The sequence below is a fragment of the Dendrobium catenatum genome, unplaced genomic scaffold (assembly GCF_001605985.2).
Source record: "Dendrobium catenatum unplaced genomic scaffold, ASM160598v2 fragScaff_scaffold_249, whole genome shotgun sequence".
Lineage (NCBI taxonomy): Eukaryota > Viridiplantae > Streptophyta > Magnoliopsida > Asparagales > Orchidaceae > Dendrobium > Dendrobium catenatum.
In genome coordinates, this window is record NW_021318711.1 from 1,645,167 (window position 1) to 1,671,152 (window position 25,986).

Genomic DNA, 25,986 nt, shown 5'->3' on the forward strand with positions numbered 1-25,986 from the left:
TTAGATTTTGTTTGGACAATTTTTTTTTACTTTTTAAAACAGCTTTTTAGTACAAAATTTTATAGAAATTTTTGTACTTGAAAACTGCTTTAGAAAGCAATAAAAAAGTTATCTAAAAAAACCTCAGGATTAACTTCCATGAAAGTTTTGAAAATATGTAATTCAGTTGAAAATCTATTACCAAAAGTAGAAAACTTTTTCATTTAAATTAATTAAGTATATAATATATTAAGCAATTAACCATAAATTATAAGAAGCAGTAAAGAGATAAGTATAAGTGCATAAGCACAAATTTGACATTGATATGATTCACATTCAGGATATTGATAATAATTTTAAAAAATTTTAACATCTAAATATATTATTGACTTAAAAAGGTGAATTATATGCATATTGTATAATTTTTTTATATATTTAATATTTAAATTATTATATTTATTTTTGACTCTTTCTGTTTGTGTGTTGGATATTCGGGCATCGCTAAGACAAAAAATTTACTCACTCTACTGCCACGAATCTTTCAGACCGCAACAATTTTTATAATATTTAAATATTTAAGCTATGTTAAAACATATGCATAAAAATGTATATTTATTATTTTATTTTAAATAAAATAACGCTAGTGATTTTCTTATGGAATTAACGATCATGATTTCAGATCAAGATTTTATATAAATAAATATAAATTTTTAGATATTAATTACATAAACAGAAAAATTTACGAACTTTTTAGGCCTCGTTTGATAAGGCTTTTTTTCTCCGTTTCCGTTTGAATACGCCGAAATCAATTAGTATTTACTGTTTGGAATCAAAGCTTAACAATAATTCCTTTTTAATAAACATCATTTTTTTGGCGGTTACAAAATTCTTTTCATATCCGTTTCTTCGGTCACAAAACGGAGTTTCGGAAGCGAATTACTGATTTAAAATTAATTTCAAGTATTAAATAATAAAATCTCAAAAGCAGAACTCCTAAACAAACAATTTAAAATTACTTTTAAGTATTAATAAGCACTTTTAAAAATATTAGTCAAACATATCTCATTATTGAAACTCCATTTTATTGAACGACTTTTTCTCAACCTCATTTTCTAAAACTCCTTTTTATATAAACATAAACCAAATCAAGCCTAATCAGTGCTACCAAGTGCTAACATTTTCGAAAGGATCTAGAATCGGCGCGACGCTGTTCCAGACGGAGAGAGAGAGAGAGAGGGAGAGAGGGCGCGTGCCTGCTCAAGCGCTTGAGTGCTGGCGTCCAAAACGTAGCGATTCAAAGGAGGTGAGTTAGAAAATTTGCTAATGGGGAAGAAAGGAGTGCCGGAGTGGCTGAACAGCTCGCTCTGGTCTTCCAAACCCTATACCGATGGCCCCCCTATCTACGCCTCGGAACCGGCAAAACCCGAGTCCCCACCACGACAACGATCACCGCAGCCGCCACAGCCGCCACAGCCGCCGCCGTCACCACCGAAGCTGGAGCCGCCGGCATCGTTTCAGGGTGATCACGGTTCCCCGAAGTTCTCACCTGAGGAAATTTCGCGTCAGTCGCAGATCTTATCCGAGGTGAGGATTGTTATTAGGGTTTTTCGTCCTCTGTTCATCTCGATCACCTTTTGTGTCTCGGTTTGGCTTCTAAATTATTTTAGTTCATCCTTTTGCATCAGCTTTCAAAGAAGGTTATAAATATTGGTGAGTTGCGAAGATTAGTTTGTCAGGGTATTCCGGATGGTGCCAGAATACGTCCCACTATATGGAAGGTCTGGACCCAACTCCTTCATTATTTTTTTTTTCTGATGCATAAACATAAATAGTTATAGAATTTCCATTTCCAATCTTTGGTAACTTCCTTCTATAAAATTTGTGGTTATACCAGTTGAGCAGTGCTCCATTGGAGGGATTTTAGCTTTGATTTTTTTTTTTTCTGATTTAGATATGATAGGTTATGCCAGTAAAATTCTATCATTCAGAACAACCATTATTAGCTTATGTTTCAGAAGAAGAAAATAAAATGCATGTCCCATGTCACCATTGATGTCCAAATTTAATTGCCTTATAGCTTGGTAAAGCCTGGAAGTCTTAATTTCTGCTGTTCCAACTACCCCTAAGGAACCAATAAGAGTTAGTCAAAAACTTATATACATCTTTTAGCAAAAATCCTTGTTATTTCTCTTTTTCCATATCACACAACAATTTTTTGTATAAAAAGCACCAAAGCCCCTCAATAATGAGTTTATTATGGTTCTTTCTCTTTTTTCTTGTTTAAGTTAAAATGAATGGAATTGTAAAGTTCGGCACAGGCTGCACGGCTTTATTCTTTGATAATATATTTGACTTTACGTATGTTCAGTGGTATTTCATAGCATTTTGGGCCTTGAAGGTTGAAATCTTTGATTTTATGATATAGAATCATAGAGGGGCAGAGAGGTGTTCAAAGCATGGCAGTAAAATAAACTCATAAGTTGTATTTAAACTATGATGAGGAATACACTACTTGTTCAGATGTGTGTAGTTAAAGCATATGGTGAGCATTGATCACGATTCTGATGGTAGAATATCTATTTATTTTAATTTGTTAGATTACCAAAGAGTTTTTTTGCAACCCTTATATTTGATTGTAATGGTGCCAAAATGGGTTTTCACGTTGGGCTTGGGTCCAATCTGAAATTGACCTACTTTTAATATGCTTGACACGTTTATCTAAACGGGTTAAAATCTCATACTCGAACACAGTCAGCCACCAACCCAACCCGACACGACTTGAACTGACCTGCTAACTTAAAACGAAAGTTGCACTGATGAAGAGTTATCACGTGGGCGTGTACAACTCGTTTAAGGAGGATTGAGCCAGGTAGAGTGAAGAGGGAATGTGCGTCAGTGCCGATCGTGAGGAGCTTGAGCTTCTTTTCGCCATCATTGTAGAGAGAAGGGGCGGGTTGGTGGTTGAGGTCAAGGAAATCGGAAGTGTTGGCGGAGAAAGAGATGATTCAAGAGGGCTTTTTGACAGCGAGGGTGCAGCCGAAGGGTTGGATACTTGGATGTGGCCATTGCATTGAATCTTTGGAGAGATAAGCGGTGATGTTGTGGTGTTTGGGAGAGGCAAGGAAGGTGGAGGAGGAGGAGGAAGGGGTGAGTATGGATTGTGAATATTTCCAAGAAGCGAGCTCCACCGTTGGTTTGATGATCTTCTTCGCCTTCTTCGACGGTTCTTCGCCTCCTTCAGTCAACGACGACATGAGCTTGCTCAATGCGATTTTTTCTCCCATTTTGCACGCTTCTTCGGCCAAATCATGTAAATCCGCTCGATCCAGGTCAGCACCGGGTTAACTCCGGGTTGGCGGGTTGACCTGAACTCGACCCATTTATTAAACGGGTCAAATTTCTAGACGCGAACCCCAGATGTTTATTAAACGGGTCTACCCGAACCCGAAATTTCCAAGTCGGGTCAAGTTTTGACACCCCTATTTGATTGAGCTCATTTTTTAAACTTCTGGTAGCACTGTTGTATATATATATATATATATATTCTTTTGCATTAGATTTGGTCTAAGATTGATGCTTAGATAAATGCCAATCTGTGGATTATTGCAATGCTTAGCTTTCCCTTTATCTTTGGATTCTTATTCTTATGTTTCTTGACTGTACTTACTTCTTGATGCTGTCAACAGTTTTATCATCTATTAACCTTATCAATTTTCTACGAACTGCCTATACCTGATCTTCTATTCCCCATGACTTCTTCATTTCATGAACTTGCTGATTGCTCCTTTTTTGCTGCCTATTTGTAGTGTCATTCACCACAAGAAACGAGGTCTTCCACGCCTTGCTGTTCTCTTATGTCTTTGATTGATCTAGATCAGTAGTTGTGGATGTGTTACTATCACAAACCACGCCCAAACTGAGTGCAAATATTAAAAAAATTAATTATAAAAAGAATAAGGATGAAAAGATGACAAAATGGATGAACGAAAGTAACCTGAGAAGAGTTAAATTAACATGCTGTAATTTCACCATTTTTTTAAGCCTCGCACTTATTAAGAGCGCACCACATCCAAGGAAAAAACATTCTCACTGTAGAAAACACTTAATTTATATTTCGTATAACTTTGCAGTAAAATGGAAGATGGTTCATAGGGTTAAAACTTGCAAAGGAGTCCTAAAGGAATATCTAAAATCTTGGTAGATGGTCCATACAGTTATGCATTTTGAATTCTTTAAACAAAGCTTGTATATCGTAACTTGAAGGCAACAAACCTTGTTTTTAGACTGAATCAGGAAAACAAAGATATCTATTTTCTAGCATTGAGGATGTAAATTTCCTGCATATCTTATGCTAGGTATTATCCTTTGTTGGCATGCAATGTACAATATGTATCATGATTAAAGCAAACTGTTTGTTTCTTTGACATGTAGGCACATTTACTTATATATACGCATTTGTTAACACCATTTAAAAGTTCCAATTACAGAATGAAAAAATATTAAAACCCTCATTAAAACTAACACAAAAGTAAAATAATAATGAACACAACTAGTTTGCGGTTCTCATGAAAAGGCAGCTGTAGACTTGGAACTCAACTTTACCCCTCTGATTGGAAAAATTGACTCTAATAGATGGCACTTTCAGGCTTCTTAACATCTTTACGCATAATTACTGATACTCCTTTACTTGTGCACATGAATTTCCAGATGAAAGTCTACCTCTCTGCTTGACAATGTATATCTATAACCCTTCATTACGTGTAGAAACAATGTGCTTTCCATGGATGCCCTAAGGTTGTGCTTCTTGCTGCTCTAGATGTCGTTTTGGTGAAGGCAGTCCGTGTGTTTGTGGTGAGGGGCATTATTAACGTTAGGGATGAAGAAAGAGGAAGAAAAGTCTATGAATGAACATTGGTATGTGGCTCATGAAAAGTGATGCCGTGTACATTGAAATTTTGGTTAATTTGTTTTAACTTCAATTCGCAAGCAGTAAGTTGTACAAAATTTCTTTTTTATAGCCAACTTCTTAGAAGTTTCTTAGCGGATCTCTCTAATTGTTGTGAATCATTACTCTGCATATATATCCTCAAGTTCTTGGTTTATTCTAAGTGTGTCCTGCCAATTTGTCTTTATCATAGCTAAAAGCACACTTTTTGATAGTTTTTATCTGCAAACCTTTTGATATGTTATACTAAAACAATCCTGGTGTAGATTTAGGTGGCAATTCAACTAAATCATGAGCTTGCTGTCCTGAAAACCAATGGACTCAACTGGTCTGTTGCCAACCTTTCAACGTTATTGTATGAGCCCAAAGTATTTTAGTAATTTTTTGGAGGTCCCTCTTGATTTATCAATCAATTAAAGATATCTTTAGTGCTTTTTTCTCACTGTAGAGGACTTCACTTGGCTATTTTCTCCTCCTAATTGCTGTAGAAAATAAGTTTTTTTCTTTATCTTTTTGAGTTTTTTTTTCCACTGGGCAGCAACTTGTTTGCTGATTTCTCCTTTTAAATTATTGAAAACAACATCCCCAAACTCCTATTTTCTGCTGGACGGAAAACAGTCCGTGAATACTTCCTTGCACGTTCTCTAGATTTTCTCCTGGATTCAGCCAGAGGTTTCTTTTCCGGTTTCTGAAACAGCTAGCAGAAGAGAGTAGCTTCAGCCAGCAAAAGAAAGTACCCAGTGGCAGAAGCAAAGTAGTTTGCAAGACAAAAGAGGACCATGGCAAGGTGTTATCTGAATTTGCAACACAAATGGAGGTCTACATTAACCTTGCAAGGCAGTTGCAAAGCTAGGCAGGTAATGGCAGGGCAGTGCTACAGTATCCGGGCATTTTAGCTGATTTCTGTACTGCAGTGAAGGCAGCCACATGGAGAGAAAAGGGGAAAGAAAAATTATGTTTGGGAGAATTTATTTTGCATTTATTGCGGAAATATAGCCTTTAAATTGGCAAATTATATCAATTATAGATCTAATTCATTCCTAAAAAACTCCAATGAAGAGGAAAATCCTATCTATAATAAGAACTTAGATGAGTTCAAATTAAACAATAATTTTTGCAAGAATTATCCTAAGATGGATTTAAATTCAACTACAAATTTATCAAACAAGCTAAAAAATTTAAATTCATCCTCATCTTGCTATAATATGAAACTTGATCAAGTGGTCCAACTTTTCTATTATTGATCTTCCTCATCTGATTTCTCATTAATGTTCTGTTCATGCCTACGAACTTCTGGCGGCTTCTCCTTTAATCTCAACCTGATGATCTGTAACTCATCTCTGTCAATAATTTTATATAAATATCAGTTCATTAAAACTTCAACAAACATGGTCTCTTTTATTTTTCAGTAATATGATGACCAAATCATGATCATTGGCTCTCTTAATAGATATGATCCCAAATCACGAGTCCTTTTTATGGGTTTTTTCACTTGTGAAATCATAAATTCGTAAGGGATATGCTTAACTTTTGAATCTCTTAACTCTGCCATGTTATGGTGTTTGTAAACTGATCTTTTAGAAAATTTTTAGGTTAAGTTTTTGAAAATTCTAAAAGTTTTTATATTCATTGAGTCTGGCTAGCTTTTCATCTTTTGGAGCCTTCTACATAGTCATACCATTGGTGTGCTGCTTGGTTTGATTTTTTTCTATGTTATGCCTTCTCTTGGAAGCCTTAGGAGAAGGCAAATGAAGTACCCAATAGCCCATTAAGGTGAGCTCTTGGTTTTCCCCTTGTATCTCTTCCTGTTTCCCTCCTTCCTCCCTAATCGCCGATCAACCCCTCTTCCCCTCCCTTTCTCAGCCAACTACCCCTTTCCCTTCCACCACCAACGGCAAGCCCACCAACATCACCTCTCCATCCATGTTCTCAATACAATTTTTTCTAAATTTGAAAATTTGACCTTTGGGATTCCAATTGGACCCCACTTGTCTCTTGGAACTCTTCATGTTAATTAATGGGCAGTTGACCCACTAATTGCCTTTCCTTATTTTCATTTTCAAAATTAGTTGGAAATTGGAAAAGCCACAACCCTTTCCCTTTCCCCATGGTTGGCACACTCTTGGAACTCTTCATGTTAATTAATGGGAAGTTGACCCATTAATTGCCTCTCCTTTTTTTTTCATTTTCAAAATTAGTTGGGAATTTGAAAAGCCACAACCCGTTCCCTTTCCCCATGGTTGGCCCACCCTTGGAACTCTTCATGTTAATTAATGGGAAGTTGACCCATTAATTACAAAGTTCATTTTTTTCTTCCCTCTCCCAAAACTACTTTTCTATTTTCCAATCCCACTATCTCCCATTCCCCTAAGCCCCACCACTCTAATTAACCTCACATCATTCCTATCCCCCAAATAGCAAAAATCGTGGCCTCCCTCCTAGATTTCGGCCAGCATCTTTTCTTCTCCACTGTGAAGCAAGACACAAGGAAGGCACTACAAAGCAACCCTTTGAAGATCAACCAGCCGAGACCACACCACATCTGAAGGAAGCTTCCATGAAGCGCAAATATCAAAGTCTTTCTACTCTTACTTCATACATTTAAGTAGATATCTTTGAAGTCCAATTCACTGTGGCATCACTATTTTTATGTTAATTAAATCTGCTAGCTTCTTAAATCATTGACTGCATGGTTCTTGTAGTGATTAATCTATGTTAAATGTTGGATCCTTTTTGCCAACCCATGTTAGCTAAGTTATTGATTTGATTTATCCTTCTTGAATTCTAGAACTTTGGTTGTGGTTAATTGCTATATGTGGAATGTCTTTCTTATTGGTTTTGAACCTTGTTTTATGCATCCCCATGATTAATAGCTTGTTGATTTTAAATTCAACTTGTGTTTAATTTCATAATGCATGTCTTCACATGCTAGTCCTACATCACATATTCATCTCACCGATGTAGGCCTTGGTGATTACAAATTTTTCATTGAGACCATTCTTCATCCCTAGCCCCTTTCAAGTTCAATCTAAATGATAAAAAAGTAGTCTGGGTAGAATATCCAACAATAATTTTTGCATCATATTGACACAAATGATGTTCTTCTTGCTTATAATATTGATGGTGGTCTTGATCACTTCTTGCTTTATCTTGGATTTTAGAGTGAAAATCTTCTCTCATGTTCCCATATTGAAGTAAACCTTGCCACAAGTGAGAATCAATCACTGAAGAAAAAACCTAAGGCACACAAACATTGTATGGTTGTGGTATGGTGAGGTTGTAAGCGATGTCTCCTCGTTATCTTTGTATACAACACAGGGTTGCCAATATTTTCTACTTGCAGGCCTACTTCCAAGTATGTGTTATGTTTGTTAAATTTTTTACACTTCGAAAGCATTTTATCATCATCAAAGTGTATCAGTGGAGCTAACAAATATATGGTGTAATTGTTAAATTTTTAAATGATGCTTTTTTTTTTCTATAATCTAAAAGCACACTTTTGGATGTATCTTTCCCTCTTTTGTATTTCTTGTATTTATTTTATACATTGTGCTAATTTAATAGTTCTTTAAGATAGTTAAGCTTCTTCTACATATCTTGTGCGCTTGCTTGTGTATGTTCTTTACAATTATCCTATTTTTGTTTGATTATATATTCTTACACCAAATCATTTTAGCTTGATTTTGTTCGTACTTCCATCAAGTAGCGATACTATTCTATCAGTCAGTTTAATTTTCTCTGCATCAACATATTGCTAAGTGACAACTACTTTTCTCTGACGTGTGTTTCGGTATTGCTTGATTACATGTGTAGAAACTAGTGTATCTTTTCCTATAATATTTGGAGGAAAGTAAGCGATAAGATTACCACTGTTTAGCATTAGTTAATTGCTAATGAGACAACTACTTAAATTTAGAGTGCATGTTAACATGCACACCGCAATTTTCTACTGTTCCTTTTTTGCATGTTATTCAACATTAGATTTATGGATATAGTTTTTTTTCTCTTTGAATGTTTAACCTTTTTGTACCCAAGATGGATTGTATAACTGTCAACTCTGTTAATTGTTCTGTGGAAATTTCTGTAGGCATTCTGGTTGTAGGTAGAAATGGCAACTCAAGTTATTTTGTGTGGTGAGGTTGTAAGTGATGAGAAGTTTTTTATAATATTAAGTGCCACTAATGCGAAATGGGGCAATGAAATAAGAGAAATTGGAACTCATAAGGAGAGAGAGGATAATAGAGGAGGTTTTAATTTCGATTCAACAATCAATTGATCTAAATTCCATTAATTCGTATGTCTATAAATAAGGTTACAAAGATAAGATTTAGTGTTTTGAAATATGGTCTAATTTTAAATAATTCAATATTCTAACATAATATTATTCAAAAAGAATAGTTAATGCTAATTTCAATTAACACAAATTTATAAATCTTAATTTAAATAACTACAATAAATTCTGAAATAACCTAGTGTTCCATCAATTCCTTTGGGCTTAATAAAACTTTTCTCCTTAAAGAGTTATATGAAAGCCTTTTGCTTGAAACTCTGGTGGTCATGGTGTTGAAGATGGATGAGGTAATTCATGATCATCCTTTAGATGTTCAACATAAATGTGTTGTATGTAGAAAATAAAATGCAAATGCTTTGGACTCCACCACGCTGTACGAGTCCTCTTTCAATCCATACCATAAAAATTCAGTACGTAGGCAAGTGATATGGTACTGCGAATGACAAAGTTAAGAAATTGACGAAAGCTTTTATAAAAAAATGATGCAAAGTAGTGTAACTAAATAGAAGAAACCAAAATCCATTGGGAGATAGGAAGAGAGGAGAATTTATTTTCAATTCAGTAATAAATTAATCCAAAATGCAAACTAGGAATTTCTATCTATAGAAATTGGGATTACAAAGATAAGGTCAGCTGTTTCAAAATTAAATCTAAATCATGTAATCCTGAATAATTTAAAATTCAAACCTAATACTACCCTAAAAATAATTATTGCTAATTTCACATAAAGTATATCCATAAATCCTAATTTAATGTAAGCCTGTAAGGTAATGAAATAAAATTTTAAATATCCTGAACCTTATTTCTTGTTTTGCATGTGCTGCCTTAAGTATTTTGTGGTGTAATTTCATTTTGGAATATTCCTATTTATTGTAATTTGAAAGTTGCATCTCGTCATTGGATATCAACTTTAGTTTTCATGTGATGAACAGCTTCTCTTACAATATTTACCAAATGATCGTGCATTTTGGCCACACGAATTGGAGAAGAAGAGGTCTCAATATAAGTCTTTTAAAGATGAGCTTCTTCAAAATCCTGTACGTCCTACATACAATTTTAGCATCCTAGATGTTGATATTGGCTTTGAGTATGATTTTAGAAATTTTGCTGATTATCCTATGGTCGTATATAGTATTTCATTATTTGTATGAAATTTTTATTGAATTGTTTGGGGTTCTAAAAGTTTCTTTTCTAGTCAGTCAGATATCACGCGTAGGATGGATGAATCAGCTCATGTTAAACATGCGGTGTTGAATGATGAATCCAGGGCCTTGCTTCAAAGGTCAGAAATAACTCACGGAGAACATCCTCTTAGCCTTGGATCAACTAGTGTATGGAACCAATTTTTCCAGGTATTCTTTATTTTTTTTGTGTTTTCAAATTTTAATTGAAGTTTGCAATAAATTGCATTATTGTTTCTGAGGACATATTTATTATTGTAGTGCTTTGTGGTTATATGTTATGTCTTAGAAGCAAAATCTGCGAGAGAACATAACACAAACAGCAACAGAAGAAAATTGAGATATGGTGGAAAATTTAGGGATTACTACTTCTACACAAAATTAAGAGATAATGATCAACAATTCGAGAGATAGATCAACTCATCCAAATCACCTAGACGTCATTAGAAAGCCTTCAAAGAAATAAAACTACGACAAAAATCAATCACACATAATCCCCCATAAACCCTAGAATCATCCTTAAATAAGCTCCCTTAATTCCCCAAAATAGCTCTCTTGCCTTACTTAATTCTCTCCCCTCTTTTGAATTCAAATTCCCTCATTAATTCTTTCCTTAATCCTTTTCTTTATATATGGAATTATTTGTTTGTTGGCCCCACAAGGGGGACTGAATCCTCTCTCCGTTTCTGTTTACTTGGCCCGGTTCAAAGGAACCGGGTGACTGGCGTAACGCCCACGGGCGTAACATTATATAAGCAACATATTTCTTATTCATGAGTTGGTGAAATTTATACATGATGTACCCCTTGATGAATTGTATAACTTACACAATGTTGCCGCCATTTATTTGTTGCTTGCATCAACTTTCACCGTAATCACATTTGAGAGAGCCTGAAGCCTCATACATTGTATATAACCTTTTTGGGAGCAGCCCCAGAATGATTAGGTTGCTTCAATACAGTGTTCCTTTATTCTTAAATTTATGCACCTGAATTACTTTTTAAATGCGCCTAGAGTTTTATCAGATAGTAGTTCTTTCACGGTTCGATATAACATGACTTGTGGTGACGTTAAAATTCATATGAAACATTGTCCGCCTTTATATGTATCTCTGCTATGCATGTTGCTTGCAGTTACTGGCATGCACACATCAGTTGTCTATTGGCAACTCTCATAACTTCGTTTACACTTTCTGTCCGATTGAGAACAGAAGTGAGCTTTCCATTTAATTTTGAACCACATGAGAAAGGAAATTGTTATCGGGTACATCTCTCCTATAACGTTTGTAAAAAAAGCATTGTCTTATTGCTTTTGAACTGGGAATCTGAAAAAATTTACAGAAATTTTTTTTCTTCACTTTACAATCGATGATGTCTTGAAGAATTGAAATATGCTTAAGCTTTTCTGGCTTGTCAAGCTTGGTTTTATGAACATTGAAGGGTACTTTAAATTGTAGGAGGCTGAAATTATAGAGCAGATTGAGCGCGATGTAAAGCGTACACACCCAGAAATGCAATTCTTTGCAGGGGATTCTTGTTTTGCAAAAACTAATCAGGTATTTTTCTGGTTTCATTTGTTATTAATTCTACTTGCTGCATTATTTTACTGATTTGTGTATATCTTTTTTAGGAATCTTTGAAGCGCATTCTTATCGTGTTTGCAAAATTAAATCCGGGCATCAGATATGTGCAAGGGATGAATGAAGTTTTAGCTCCGTTATTCTATGTTTTCAGGAATGATCCCGAAGAGAATAATGTTGTAAGTTGCTTTAATTCACACTGCTCCTTTTGGGAAGTTTGACAATCTTATTTTTATATTTTCTTTTTATTTTTGTTCATTTTAATATTTTCATTTGAAACGTACATTTTCTTTTACTCGTTCATAGTTTGAAGTCCATTTCTGGTACATATATGTCTGCATAATTTTGGCGATCTCCCAACTTAGGTGGTTTCATATTAACATTGATTTTGTATTATATTATCATGAAGAATGCAACTTATCATCTTTACTGCCAACAATGTTATGACTACATGGAATTGCTACCATATGATTTGAATGCTTCATGACTCAAAGAATGAAGAACTATTAGAGAAGTAGAATTTTTTAATTATGTTAGGAACAATTTAAATTTAATGTATGATGTCCTACATGCAGCCAAAAATAATATGGTTCGCTTGTGTGATGGACCTAGTCAAGAATTGAAATAGTAGAAACAAATAGATGGTACAAGGCATCTTAGGGTTTGGGGTGCCTTAGAGTTTTAAGTTTATACCACCAATCTAGTTTGAGATGTCTAAAAAGCATGCAACACTTCCAAAACTTCGTCGTCCACACTATTAATTTTAGCAATTAATAATTTCTCGCAATGAAAATTGAAAACATGAATAATTTCAATGCATATATAATGATTCAATTGCTTTCTTCTAGAAACAATGTGTACAAATTCAAAAGCATAGAAAACACTACAGCTAATTGAAAATCTTGTCTTGTACAAAATCTGATGGTATCAAGTTTGATTAAAATCAATCACCCATTTAAACTATTTATAGATTTTAGATACAGAGAATGTGTGCTGACACATGACACTGGATGTAGGAAAGTAAAGAATAATCTACAGATAGGAAATCAAATAAAATGAAAAAAAACTGACTAAATTTTGATGAATCAAGTCTTATTCTTGATCAGTAGAAGATATCACTCCTTGAAATTAAATCTCCCACTTGATTTGTGGAAGCAATACCACATTCATAGAAATTATTTTGAAAAAAAGGATGATTTTTGTGCAAGCAATAGACCCATATATGTGATAAAAATTTCTAATAAAAAACCTTGCCAATTAATCTAGAAAGATTATTGATCCGTTGCACATTCCAATAAAAATTTCACAAATCTCGCAAGAAGGCTTTACAAATCCGTCATAAAAGTCGGTAAAATCCTGCTATAATATAAAAGATTTTGATATTGCACTCATAAAAGATAAGATAAAACTTGCAATATATTTCCAGTAGCTTCCTTAACTTCTACACATATCTCTAATTGATATGCATCAAATTTATTCAAAGAACCCTTCAAAAACTTTCTTCATCAATCTATTAGATGTTCTATCATTTGCAACACGCAACTATGCTCCACTCATTTAATTTTTTTGTAGCCTTCTTACTTATATGAGTCAATTACGGAGGCCCAATGTTGTTGGTCAATTTAGTTGTGTGATTTTGGCTCAAGTAGCCTATTCATCGCTTTGTATGAAATTTGGTGACGTGTTGTGTGCCATCATCTTTGTTTATTTTAGATAAGAATTAAATTCTTTTGCATTATTCATTGATAATCGCTTGCCAAGTTTATGAATAAAACTTCAATTTAATCAGTAGGGGGATGGAGATTTGAGAATTTGGAATCTCTCGATCTCAAATGAATCGTTGAATTCTCTCCTTCAAGTCGAGCATAGTACAAAAAGGTTGAAGAGCCAAATTTGTCCTAAGATCTATAAGGTGTCCTAGGTGGATAATGGAACCCCTACTCTTAGGTGGGCCACTAAATCCTTTATCTATGTCAATGGGTAGAAGATGAATCCATAATAAGGATGGAGAAAATTGAGATGGGTTGGGAAGAAAAAGCAGCAGAGCAGAATAAGGCTTCGTTTGATCCGGTTTATGCTTACATAAAAAGGAGTTTTAGAAAAGGAGGTTGAGAAAAAGCCGTTTAATAAAATGTAGTTTCAATAATGAGATATGTTTGACTAATATTTTTAAAAGTGCTTATTAATACGTGAAAGTAATTTTAAATTGTTTGTTTAGAAGTTCTGCTTTTGAGATTTTATTATAAAAGACATAATTCGCTTCCGAAACTCCGTTTTGTGACTGAAGAAGCAGATACGAAAAGAATTTTGTAACCGCCGAAAAAACAATGTTTATTAAAAAGGAATTATTGTTAAGCTTTGATTCCAAACAATAAATACTGATTGATTTCGGCGTATTCAAACGGAAACGGAGAAAAAAGCCTAATCAAACGAGGCCTAAAATAACATGTAATATGTATAGAGATTATGCACAAACGTTTATGCAAAATTGGTTTAACATAATATTAAACACTCAATGAAAATGAATTGAGAAGAAGTATTCTTAAAGCCATCCCCACAGGATAAAGTTAATGATGATGTTAATGAACTTTTCTTTTTTTATATTCATCGTAGAGAATACATGTTATCATAATGCATGATTATGAATCAACAATGATTAACTAGTTTTGACTCATATGAAAGTCATTTAAATATGACTTAAAATATACCAAGGCATTTTATGTTCTTGTTAATGCATCTCTGTTGACAACCCGTATTGTACTTCTTGTTGTTCACTTAGGCTTCTTGAGCATTAAGAATGCTCGACTTATTTTGGCCTGCACTGTAACCTATTTTGGTTGTGCATTACTATTGTTTTAGATATTACGGGTCTATTGTTCAAAGTGATGGTGAAATAGATTGGGATACTATTATTAAAATTCAAGTTGGATGGTTGAAGTGGAGGAATGCATTACGTGTGTTGTGTGATAGAGAAGTACCCCCATGCTTAAGGCAAAATCTATAAGATAGTGGTGAGACCTGCAATGCTATGGCGCAAAATGTTGGCCATTAAAGATAAGCATATAATTAAGTTAAGGGGTCATTTGGTTTCCTAAAAAAGGAATGCAATGTAAAAGGAATATTGTAGAGTTGTTTGGATGAGTGTAAAATGAATGCATGAGATTGCCTTTTTTTGTATGAAGTAAAATGAATGTAATGTAAAATGCAAAAATTGTAGCAGTCGGTGGCCGACATTGGCAGCGATGTGGTGCTCGGCTGCCGGCGGTGGTGGCTGACAACGGTCTGCAGGCGGCGATGGTGGCCTGCGACTATAGGCAGGTTGTGGCGGGGCGGCAAGCAACTATGGTGGTCGTTGACTGCCAGCTGGCAGCAATGATGGCCAGCTGCAGGCACCCGAGCTGTGTTGGTGGTGACGGTCGGCGGGGTTGTGGTGGTCGACGACTGGTGGCGGGGATGGCAGGCGATCGGGCGGCAACAATTGGAATGAATTTTCGGTATATTTAGAACTCACCCAAATACGAGGAATTCCAATTGCATAAAAAATGAATTAGAGGGTGAATTCCAAATACATTAAAATTTTACACTGTATTTGTTTTACTTCAAATCAAACACCAATATTTTCAAAACCCCTGCATTTGGAATTATTTACACCTTTTTTGCAAGCAACCAAATAGTCCCTAAGTGTTGTAGACATGAGCACAGTCAAGTGGATGAGTGGCTTTACTCTTAAAGACAGAATGCGAATCGAGTATATACGTGAAATGTATTGAGTATATCCAGCGGTAAATAAGATTAGAGAGTCACCTTAGATGGCTTTGTCACATAAAATATCGGTCTTATGACGACTCAATTATGATAGTAAATGTATTAGATCTGGCCTATATTAAGAAATATTGGATAGACCTAAAAAGATTTGATTCGAAAGTGCTAGCAGTGAGTTTTTTGTTAGATTTAAATGAGAATTTGACTCATAATTAGGACGCAATGGAGAAAAAAGATTCATGCGTCCGACCCCACGTGGTGGGATAATTGCTTCTTGTTGTTGTTTTATTACCATTGATTTAAGTTTCACAAAATTAGGCATAGACTTAAGATTTTACTAATCTTGTAAAACAAATTGAAGTAGAAATTGTCTAGTGAGCAGTTTTGAAATGTTGGCAAAGCTGTTGAATCTTCGCTCTACTATTAAGTCAGCAACTTAACTGTTGTTGATATTAGCAAATTTTGAACAGAAAAATTGGACTAGATTAATAAGAATTTGATGTATCAGGTGGTGGTGTATGTGGAGTAGGGGGCAGTTAGGTGGTTCTGCACACTTTTAAAATGACCACAAAAATTGTTCCACCTTTACATTTATTTAATGAGCACGAGGGAACCCTCCAACTGTAAACTCGAAAAGAGTAGGAACGATGCCTGGAAGCAAATTACTTTTCCTTAACTGTTGCGTCATTTGACGGTTAGCTTTCATTGTTACCATCAGTCATGACCATAGTTGGATAACATGACATGAGCACCAATATGTTGTCCTTTTTCCTTTCCAGTGGAAACATGTCATTTTTCATTTCAAGGAAAAAAAACATTTCACGGGAACAAGTCCTTTTTCAGCTTAAGATAGGGAAGTAGATTAAAAAATGTTTACTATTCACAAAGACTAAAATAAAGAAATAAATAAACAAATGCAATGATGAAAAAAGATTGGCCTATACTTTCTCGTAATTCTTCTAAATGAACATTCAAAGCACTCTGTCACCCCCGCTTGGGTTATAAGCTCTCGCCACAAAGTATTGGGCTATACTTAACCATTCGGAAGAATTTGGATAAGTTTGGAGGTACTTTGTTTGTATAGTATAAACAAGTTATAGTGCTCACTGGTAACTTTTCTTTTCTAGTTTCTTATAAATTGTCGTTTCTGATCATACAGGCCCATGTAGAAGCGGACACCTTCTTTTGTTTTGTGGAGTTATTGAGTGGATTTAGGGATAATTTTTGCAAGCAACTTGATAACAGCGTTGTTGGCATTCGTTCTACCATTACAAAATTATCGCTACTTTTAAAGAAGCACGATGAAGAGCTTTGGCGTCATCTGGACGTTACCACAAAAGTAAGATAAATTTTTTGAAATTACCAAGTTTTGAAAATTATGATTACAGAACGCTACTCTTGCTTCAGACTTTATGAGTGGTACTTGTATTCCTCATCCATACCATGCCCTATAATTTGTTGTCCAAATTGTGTTTTTTCTTCTTGTATATTTTAGTCATCCTTCCAATGGTGCTGTTTCAATGTTTTTTTCTCTTGGCATTCATTTCCAGACATATACGTGTATGAATAATGCTTCACTCTCCAAAGGAATTAGCATGCAAAATGAGATTTTCATGACTCCCATGGCCACAACTCACGTTGATTTGTTTGGGAGACTGAGTCTTAATAAAATTTGGAAGTGGGCACAGAATAAATAAAATCCAATTTTATGTGTGCACGTCTTTAGGGAGTGAAGCATTGCATTATGTTTATTAATGTAAAATCTCACCATGCAACTCTCATGCATGTGTTCGGCTGTCTTATAACTTATGTTAAGAAGTTAAATAACAATTGTTTGATTTCAGTTTTGGCTATTTATCAAACTGTTTCTGTTAAGTGTTGTTTTTATAATGGTTTTAAGTTTTTTCCTGGTATGTTGACTTGAATTTTTTACCTCTATGTCGTCTACTTACATAGTGGTAAATACATGTTTTTACTGCTTTTTCAAAGTTTTAGCTTGATCATGGGCAAAGCAATTATTGATAGCTTATGCAAAACTGTAAATCAGGATTGTAAATATGAACAGACATTGGGAAAGTTGACTTGTGTATATCCATATACACAAATTAAACAATTTTGGCATACAAGAATGATTGATTTGAGCAGAACAGTAAATATAGAATATTCTATATTCTGTGGTAGCAATAGATATCAGACATTGGTCGCGCGTGCATCTAACAAACCGATCTTTTTTGTCTCCTTGTGTCATTTTTACAACTATGATGAATGGGTTTTATTCTTAAACAGAGAGGGAGTAGCAGAAATATTGAACTTGAGTATATTTTCTTTTCCTTTCTTTTTTATATTTGAGAAGAAAAATATTGTATAACAGAAGAACCGAGAAGATAGGAGATGAAGGGAGTTGAGGATATGCGAATGAACTGCTAAAAGGCTGGAAGGCAAGCATGAGATAGAGAAGAAGAAAGCAAAAGGAAACTCTAGAAGATAGAATTGATCTCTGGATGGGTAGCCAAAAAAAAAAGTTTTCTTTATTCCATCTTCAACTCTTACTTGATTATTGCCTTCATATTTATAGAAATAAGCCTTATTAAAAATGGTGTAACGACCCTTAGACTAGAAAATGACAAATGAAAGGCACTTAAACAACTGACAGTTTACTTCAAAAAAAATTCTTGGAAGGATTTGAACCCTTGATCTCTACTTCAGAGATCAAAGGCAATACTACTACTCAAACAAGTAGTTTATGATTAGAGAATTGAAATGTTGCTTGAGGAAGCATTGGAGGTCATAGACTGAATTTTAGAGAGTAAAATCATCCCAGAAAAAGAGAGATTGATGGAAAATATATTATGTTGATATGGTTAAAGGGAGGAATACCACTATCACCAACAATATTGATAAATGCCCATCTTTATCAATCATCAAGAACATTCCTACAACTCTTGAATGATATCTCGTGAAGTTTGGAACTCTTCATACATATTGTTAGATTGATGCAGCGTGCATTGTTAGTTTATTGATTTTTTTTTTAATTTGCAAACCGCTAAATGTGATGGTTGGATGAGCATCGCCAAAGGATGAATGATTAAAATTTGAAAATTGATAAAGTGTGGCATGACATGCTAATAATCATAAAATTTGATTGTTATATTATGTGGGCGACATAGCTTGTGATTGTGAGAGTGGGATGGCTGAATTTGCAAGTGGGCAACACAAGAATTGTATGGAAGTTAGAAATTATCATGATGTGGTTCACTAGTATATGGTGTGTTGTTTGTTAAATAATTAGCCATATTAGATGGGTTTACATTTAAGCAATGTAGAGATGCAATAAGGGTTTGAGCATATTGGTGGATAAAGATTCAAAAAGCAATTTAAAGGTTTGTGGGTTTCGGTTGAGTAGTTGCAAAAAGTCAAAATTGCAAAAGTTGTGTGTAAGGATTAAGTTTGTGAACGAATAAAGGGACACATTCAATGCATGATATAAGGAAGTTATGGATGTGTGAGTTGCGGGAGGAAAGAATGATCTTTTTGACATATTGTTGTAGTAGAAAACACCACAATGTGGGCATCAAATAGGGAAATTAGCTCGTGGGTAGAGAAACCCTTAGAGATGAAGAAGGTCATGATGTTGTATATGGAGGCGGTGGCGTAGGCGAGGTTTTACTTGATGAAGGGGGCGATGTAAGCAATGGATTAGGAGGTCTTGCGGCCAACATATGAGTTAAAAGGGAAATTTGAGCATATAAATGAGGTTTTGTGACAATGGCGAGGATGTTGGTTTAGTATACAAAGCTCAAATTTTGGATCTCGAGAGAGGCATTGACACAATTGATGTCATTAAAGGTGCGATTAGGGAGCAAGATTGATGTCAATGTCTCACTCAACCTTCATGCAATAAAGGAAGTGGAGAAGAGAGAGTTTATTTTTTTTTAATGATATTTAAGGGAGGAATTAGTGGTTCTCTATGAACTTGATGGCAATCAAGGGATCCAATAACAAAAACTATAAAGCTTATCTCACTCGTACTTGTCAATTGCGCAAAATAGCTCACGCTATGGCGCATGAAGCTGTGCGGCGCACCAATGACGCCATCTGTATTGCGCAGTGCAAAGTTTCAAAATGACTCATGCTATTTGCGTCATGTGCGCGCAATGGCGCATGGTACATGATGCAAATAGTGCTCGCAATTTTATTTAGGAATTTTTTAAATTTAATTATAAGATTGTTTAATAGTTATATATTTTAAATTTCTAAGTTAATGTAATAATTGAATTTAAAATTATTTGATATAATACAAATGGTTTAGTTAGGTTTTTATTAAACTTTATTTAGGTTTCATGTTGCCCTAACCCTTCAACACTCACGAAGGAAGAGAGGGCTTAACTGTTTTGTTGCTGTCGAACCCTTCGATTCGGTGTTCTCTTCTTCGTTTGCCTTTTTTTGCCGCCCTATTCTTCATTACGAGTCACAACTCACAACACCCTTTGTCGTCTCCTTCGATGAAGGCATCTGATAGGAAGTCACGAAGGAGGCTCGTCGTAAGGTAACGATCTCCGACACGCCTTCTTCATCCTTCGGTCATTTCTTCCTATGCCTGCTTCCATCGAATGTAACAAAAGTTCTCCTCATCATCACTAGTTCACGACTCACTCTTCCTGTCCGATAGGAAGTCACAACTCACAAAGGAGGTGGCCATAAGTAAATTCCTGTGTGTTCTCTTACTCCAACCTAAGGTAGCAAGCCATCTCTCCTATATTAATCCTTTATGCTCCACAAATTTTCTTTCAGCTTCAAAGATCCATCCATCAATTTTAATTTTTCATGTCTTCTCTTTCATATCTAATTTTATATATCAATTAGTGGTATCATTATACCTCTGTTCTTTTGCACTTCTAATGGCAAAAAAGTGTCTGAAAGTATGAAACCAACAAGTGACCTTCACCTTGTTGCATATCATTGTCTAGTTGGCGAAGGTCTTTCATATACGATTTATATAAAGCCTTCCTAATTGATGATTGCAGTTCCTTGCAAGTTGAACTTCTTCATGTTATAGAATCTAATTGTTTCTCACTTCATGTTATAGATCTGTGACTTCAGATTGGATCAAAGTGACACACACATAATCCATATATTTTTATGTGTTTCTTTATATTTAAGTTATTGTAATGTATATGCATCATGCTCAAAATGGCACGTGTTGTGCTTGCCGTACGCTATGCGCCATGGTTGTACGGCATACTTTGCTCCATGGTGCGCCATTCGCTGTTGACATGTATGAGAACAACTTTAAAATTAGTGGTGAATAAATAAGAAGCTTAATTTAAGGACCTTTGATGTAAAAGTCATTCACATCAATCAAGAAGGCTAAGATCTTCAAAGATTGCTTGAATTTAAGATCGCTCCAATTCTCTAATTTGGCTTTGTCGAATTTTCATGTTTATAGAAGATATAAATTTTGTTATATTTTATTCCTGTTTTTATATATTCAGACAAGTTATCAATTGATGTTATAGAAATTTATTGACTTTTAAGATTTTTTCAAGCTTGTATAAACTTGAAAAAGGTCTATAAATAAGACCTTTTTTGTACTTTTGATTTCATTAAATAAGAATATCTTTTGCTTTATGCAAGTTTTGTGTGAAAAGTTTTGGTCTATTCTACTCCTTAGTGAAGCTTGGTAGTTGATCTTCTAGGACTTTAGTGAGTCTTTAATTATCTTTTTCTCCTATTACACTTCTCTTCCAGCACTATTTCCATCTTTTCCACGTAAGGTTCAATTAGCCCTAAATCACAGCCTATCTCAACCCCAAGACACCACCCAACTCTTTCAAAACTGTTCTACACATTTCTCCACAACCTCAAGAAAACTTAGTCTTTCAAAGCCTAAAAGTGGTAACCTCAAATCTATTTAAACCCCAATTATCCTTTTCTTCGCAGTCCTCATAACTCTTCTACCACCATCCCAAGGGGCCAATCAAATTGATGTTTTCACTATCGTAATCAAATAGACTCTACTTTAGGAAATTTTGCATCATGTAAAAGCGATGGAGAGGGGATGATATATTGTGAGAGAATGATTAACAAGAAGTTTTTGATCACCAAGTTCATATTATTGATTAAGAGGAAGTAGTTTTAGATCACCAAGTGCATATTAGACCACACGTTTATATGCTCATTCATTTAGACGATTGAAAAAGTTTGAACTTCTTTTTTAAACCTGTCATTGATGAACAAGCTTGAACATTGATCCACATGTTTATTTATATTCAATTTCGTTTATTTATATTCATGAACATATTCTTGAAATCTTGAACATTGATCGATATGAATTTTAGAGAATGCTTCTTTGATGATTATGTTGTTTATTTGATGATTTAGTTTGTGTAATTATATCAATTTTCTTATATACTATTTATAAATCATTTTATTTTTACTATTAGAATTATGATTAAATTATCGAGCAAATGATTAGATTGATACAACATCAACAGTAACATCAAGCCTTTATCCTATTATGTGGTGTTGACTTCATGAATCTTTTTTCTCCATTGTGTTCTGTTAGGAGTTAAATTCTCATTTAAATCTAATAAAGAAAGGTCATTTCTAATATTTTCTAACCAAATCTTCTTAGGTCTACATCTACCTTTCTTAACATAAGCCAAATCTAATACATGTACTCTCCTAACCGCGTCATCGGAAGGCTGCCGTTTTATGTGACCAAACCATCTATGCGACTCTAATCTTATTTGCCACTAGAGCTACTCCAACCTTTTCATGTATATGCTCGTTTCGTATCCTGTCTAAAAGTTAAGCCACTCATCCACCTAAGCATTCTCATTTATGAATATTATGTTTCTCTTTCAATAGCCAACATTATGTGCCATAAAGCATTGCACGTCTCACAACCATCTTATAGAATTTTCTTTAAGTTTGAGATGTACTTTTCTAACACACAACAAGCCCGATGCATTCCTCCATTTCAACCATCCAATTTGAATTCTACTAATAATATCCCCATCTATTTCACCATCATTATGGACAATAGACCCAAGATATCAAAAACATGTACCCTCATAAATGACTTGATCATCCAAAGTCACAATCCACTACTAGATCTATTACTACTACATTTATACTCCACGTATTTGGTTTTAGATATATTCAAACGAAACCCTTTAGACTCTAAGGTTGACCTCCATAATTCAAGTTTACCTTCAACTCCCTTTATAGTTTTATCAACAAGAAGTATATCATCAGCAAAAAGCATACACGAGGGTACATCCTCTTGCAAATGTCTAGTAAGGACATCCATGACTAAAGCAAAAAGATATGTGCTTAAGGATGATCCTTGATGTAATCCAACTAAAATAGGAAAATACTTGGTCAATCCACCTTGTGTTTGAACACATGTAATAACTTTTGCATATATGAACATAAGCATTATTAATCCCTTTCTTTTCTAGAACTCTTCATAGCACTTATCTTGGAACTTTATCATATGCTTCTCTAAATCAATAAATATCATATGTAGATCCTTCTTATCCTCTCTATACTTCTCCATCAAACCTCTCAATAAATGTATAGCTTCCATAGTAGACCTACCCGACATTAATCCAATTGATTTTGAGAAACATTATTATCACGATGTAGTCCATGCTCCATAACTCTCTCCCAAAGTTTTAAAGTATGACACATTAACTTAATTCCTCTATAATTCGCACAATCTTGTGCATCACCTTTATTCTTAAAAATAGGAATCAACACACTCATTATCCACTCATCTGGCATCTTTTTAGTATTCAAAATAACATTAAAAAGTTTAGTAAGTCAAGAAATTCCTTCATCTCCTGTATTGGAATATCATCAAGTCCAGCACTTTTCCACGCTTCATTTTCTTTAAAGCCCTCTCTAACTTCAGTTTTATTAACATGCCGATAAAAATAAATATCCTCTTTTAATAAAGAACTTTTTGATTTTCATCCTTGATCCTTTTCACTTGAACTAAATCTTTACTTCTCTTATCTCTTTGTTTGGCTAACATACATATATCTTTCAGACTTCACCCTGCGTAGTATCTAATCTATTATATAAACAATTAAAAGTTAAAATATTTGCATTATATATTGTTTTGTTAGATTCCTTATAGGCCTCTTTATATTTTTCCCAAGTGTTAGAGTTTTTACATCTTAACTTATGTTTATAAGAAATCTTTTTTTTTTCTTTTTTTGCACATTTTGATTTCACCGCCAACTATTTTTACTATTTGGAGCTTTTACTTTTAATAATTAGATTAATAGATAAAAGAAAATTAAGTTTATTTTTTCTTAACATTTGAACTTAACAAAAAAGTTGAAGTAATATTGAGTGAATTAATGTCAATTTTGGTAAAAAATTATGAATATATTTATTTATAGTTTTAAGGCTATGTGTTTAGATTAATAAACTGCATATAATTAATTGAGCTAGATTAAATCTTTATTATGGCTCAAACTTGATAAGAAATTTAATAAGTTTATATAAATTAGTTTTAAAACTGAGGTCATCTTCAAATTTAATTTGAACTCTTTAAAAAAATAAATAAACGAATTTGATCTACTTGGCTCGGTTTATTTACAGTCATCTTTACCTGTCTCATTGCATTTGTGCCTCGGATGCTGCTGTTTTTCTTTTTTTGTTTTTTGTCCCCCTGTTTCTATCCTTGGATTCTAAATTTGTTTGCATTTCTGAATGCATTTAATTCCTAATCTGCTTTATGCAGGTCAATCCTCACTTCTATGCCTTCAGATGGATAACACTATTGCTGAGTCAAGAATTCGAATTTTCAGATTGCCTCAGCATATGGGACACTATATTAAGTGATCCCGAAGGTCCCCAGGTCTGAATACATATTTGAAGGGCACTGTTTCCTTACCTTGATCCTATTTAAATGTCTGTAAAATTTTACTGTGCCTCTGCAGGAAACCCTATTGAGGATATGCTGTGCCATGCTAATTCTAGTGCGACGGCGTCTCCTAGCAGGTGATTTCACTGCCAATCTCAAGCTGTTGCAACATTACCCCGCAACTAATATTGGGCATCTCCTCTATGTTGCTAACAAGCTGCGCGGCCCTGTGCCAGACTAAGTACCTTCCATTCCGTTGTGTTTAATTAGCTTGTAATTGTCATTTGAATATGTGCTATGTAAATGCTTTGTTGTATAAATTTTAAATTAGTGTTACCAGAGCTTTGGCTTTTGGCTGATTAGTATTTAGATGCCCAAGTCTGATACTGTGCATAGCACCAGTATTGATCCATTTATGGTTTTGTTTGGGACGGCTTTTTAGTACAAAAATTTAATTTTTTACTAAAAAGCAACTTTAAGAAGCAGTAAAAAAGCTGTCTCAAACGAAGCCTAATCGAGTATATCGACTACTAGGATGCTAAATATCCATTGCAGCTGAGTGATGGTGGCTGGCGGGGTTGAGAGACTTTGATTTGCTGTATTACAGGGAATTTTTAAAATTTTATTTCATTAATCTCATCGAATGACTTTACTTTGATGTAATATTGCTAGTGTTTGTTTTAATTCTCTATTTAGTCTTAACAACTTATTTTGTTTAGCAATGCTACAGTTCCCAAACAAAGACAGGCCAACCACTTCCTGCAAGTTCCCTCTGGTATGTTCAAATTACTGCGCTGTGTTGATATGTTTGATATAATGACATAATCTTTTAGTTGTCTTTGTCGAATTCCTATTAACCCGCCTCATCTTATTTTGGTAAGTATTTCACAAAATACTATAAGCTCTCTGTCCGGAAAACCATTTTCTATTAGCAACAACTGAACAACAATGAACTATTGTAGACTTTCCTGCCAGTTTATAAGTATGTTTATAAGTTTAATGGAGAAACCATATAACCGTTATGGCTTGCATGTTTTTGTACAAGCTTTTGGAAGTTATTGGCGTTATTCTGTTATCATTTCTGGACTGAAATTTATGTATTTATTTGATGGAAAGTGAATGATTTCAAGCTTCTCCTTAATACAAGTGAGAGGTAAGTTTTTTTAGTGAGCTTGAAACTGGTTTACTTGCTGCATACATGATAACAAAATAACAAATTCAAAGAAGTTGGGTTAAATATTATATTTAGTGATTTTTAAGTATAGATTTCAATGTATACGTAATGAATATTAAAATAGAGTTCAGCTTGATCATCCAAACAAGAAATTTAAGCAGATTAATTTTAATGAAACTCACTTTTGCTGT

At 34.3% G+C, this 25,986-nt stretch overlaps 1 protein-coding gene across 5 annotated transcripts; it reads left to right on the forward strand.

Moving 5' to 3' along the window:
• Positions 1-1,145: 1,145 nt before the first annotated feature.
• On the forward strand, positions 1,146-25,483 carry LOC110098258 (TBC domain-containing protein C1952.17c). Of its 5 annotated transcripts, none has more exons than XM_028693287.1 (10): positions 1,146-1,563; positions 1,665-1,757; positions 10,148-10,252; positions 10,415-10,567; positions 11,853-11,951; positions 12,026-12,154; positions 16,897-17,076; positions 24,499-24,615; positions 24,698-24,862; positions 25,352-25,483. In XM_028693287.1, exons 1-9 carry the CDS (start codon positions 1,303-1,305, stop codon positions 24,860-24,862), a joined length of 1,302 nt encoding a protein of 433 aa, XP_028549120.1. In that variant the 5' UTR covers positions 1,146-1,302; the 3' UTR covers positions 25,352-25,483. The 5 variants fall into 5 exon arrangements, with proteins under 5 accessions (XP_028549120.1, XP_028549121.1, XP_028549123.1 ...); XM_028693288.1 differs by having other exon boundaries at positions 25,341-25,467; XM_028693290.1 differs by having other exon boundaries at positions 24,698-24,758; positions 25,352-25,461.
• The last annotated feature ends 503 nt before the right edge of the window (positions 25,484-25,986 follow it).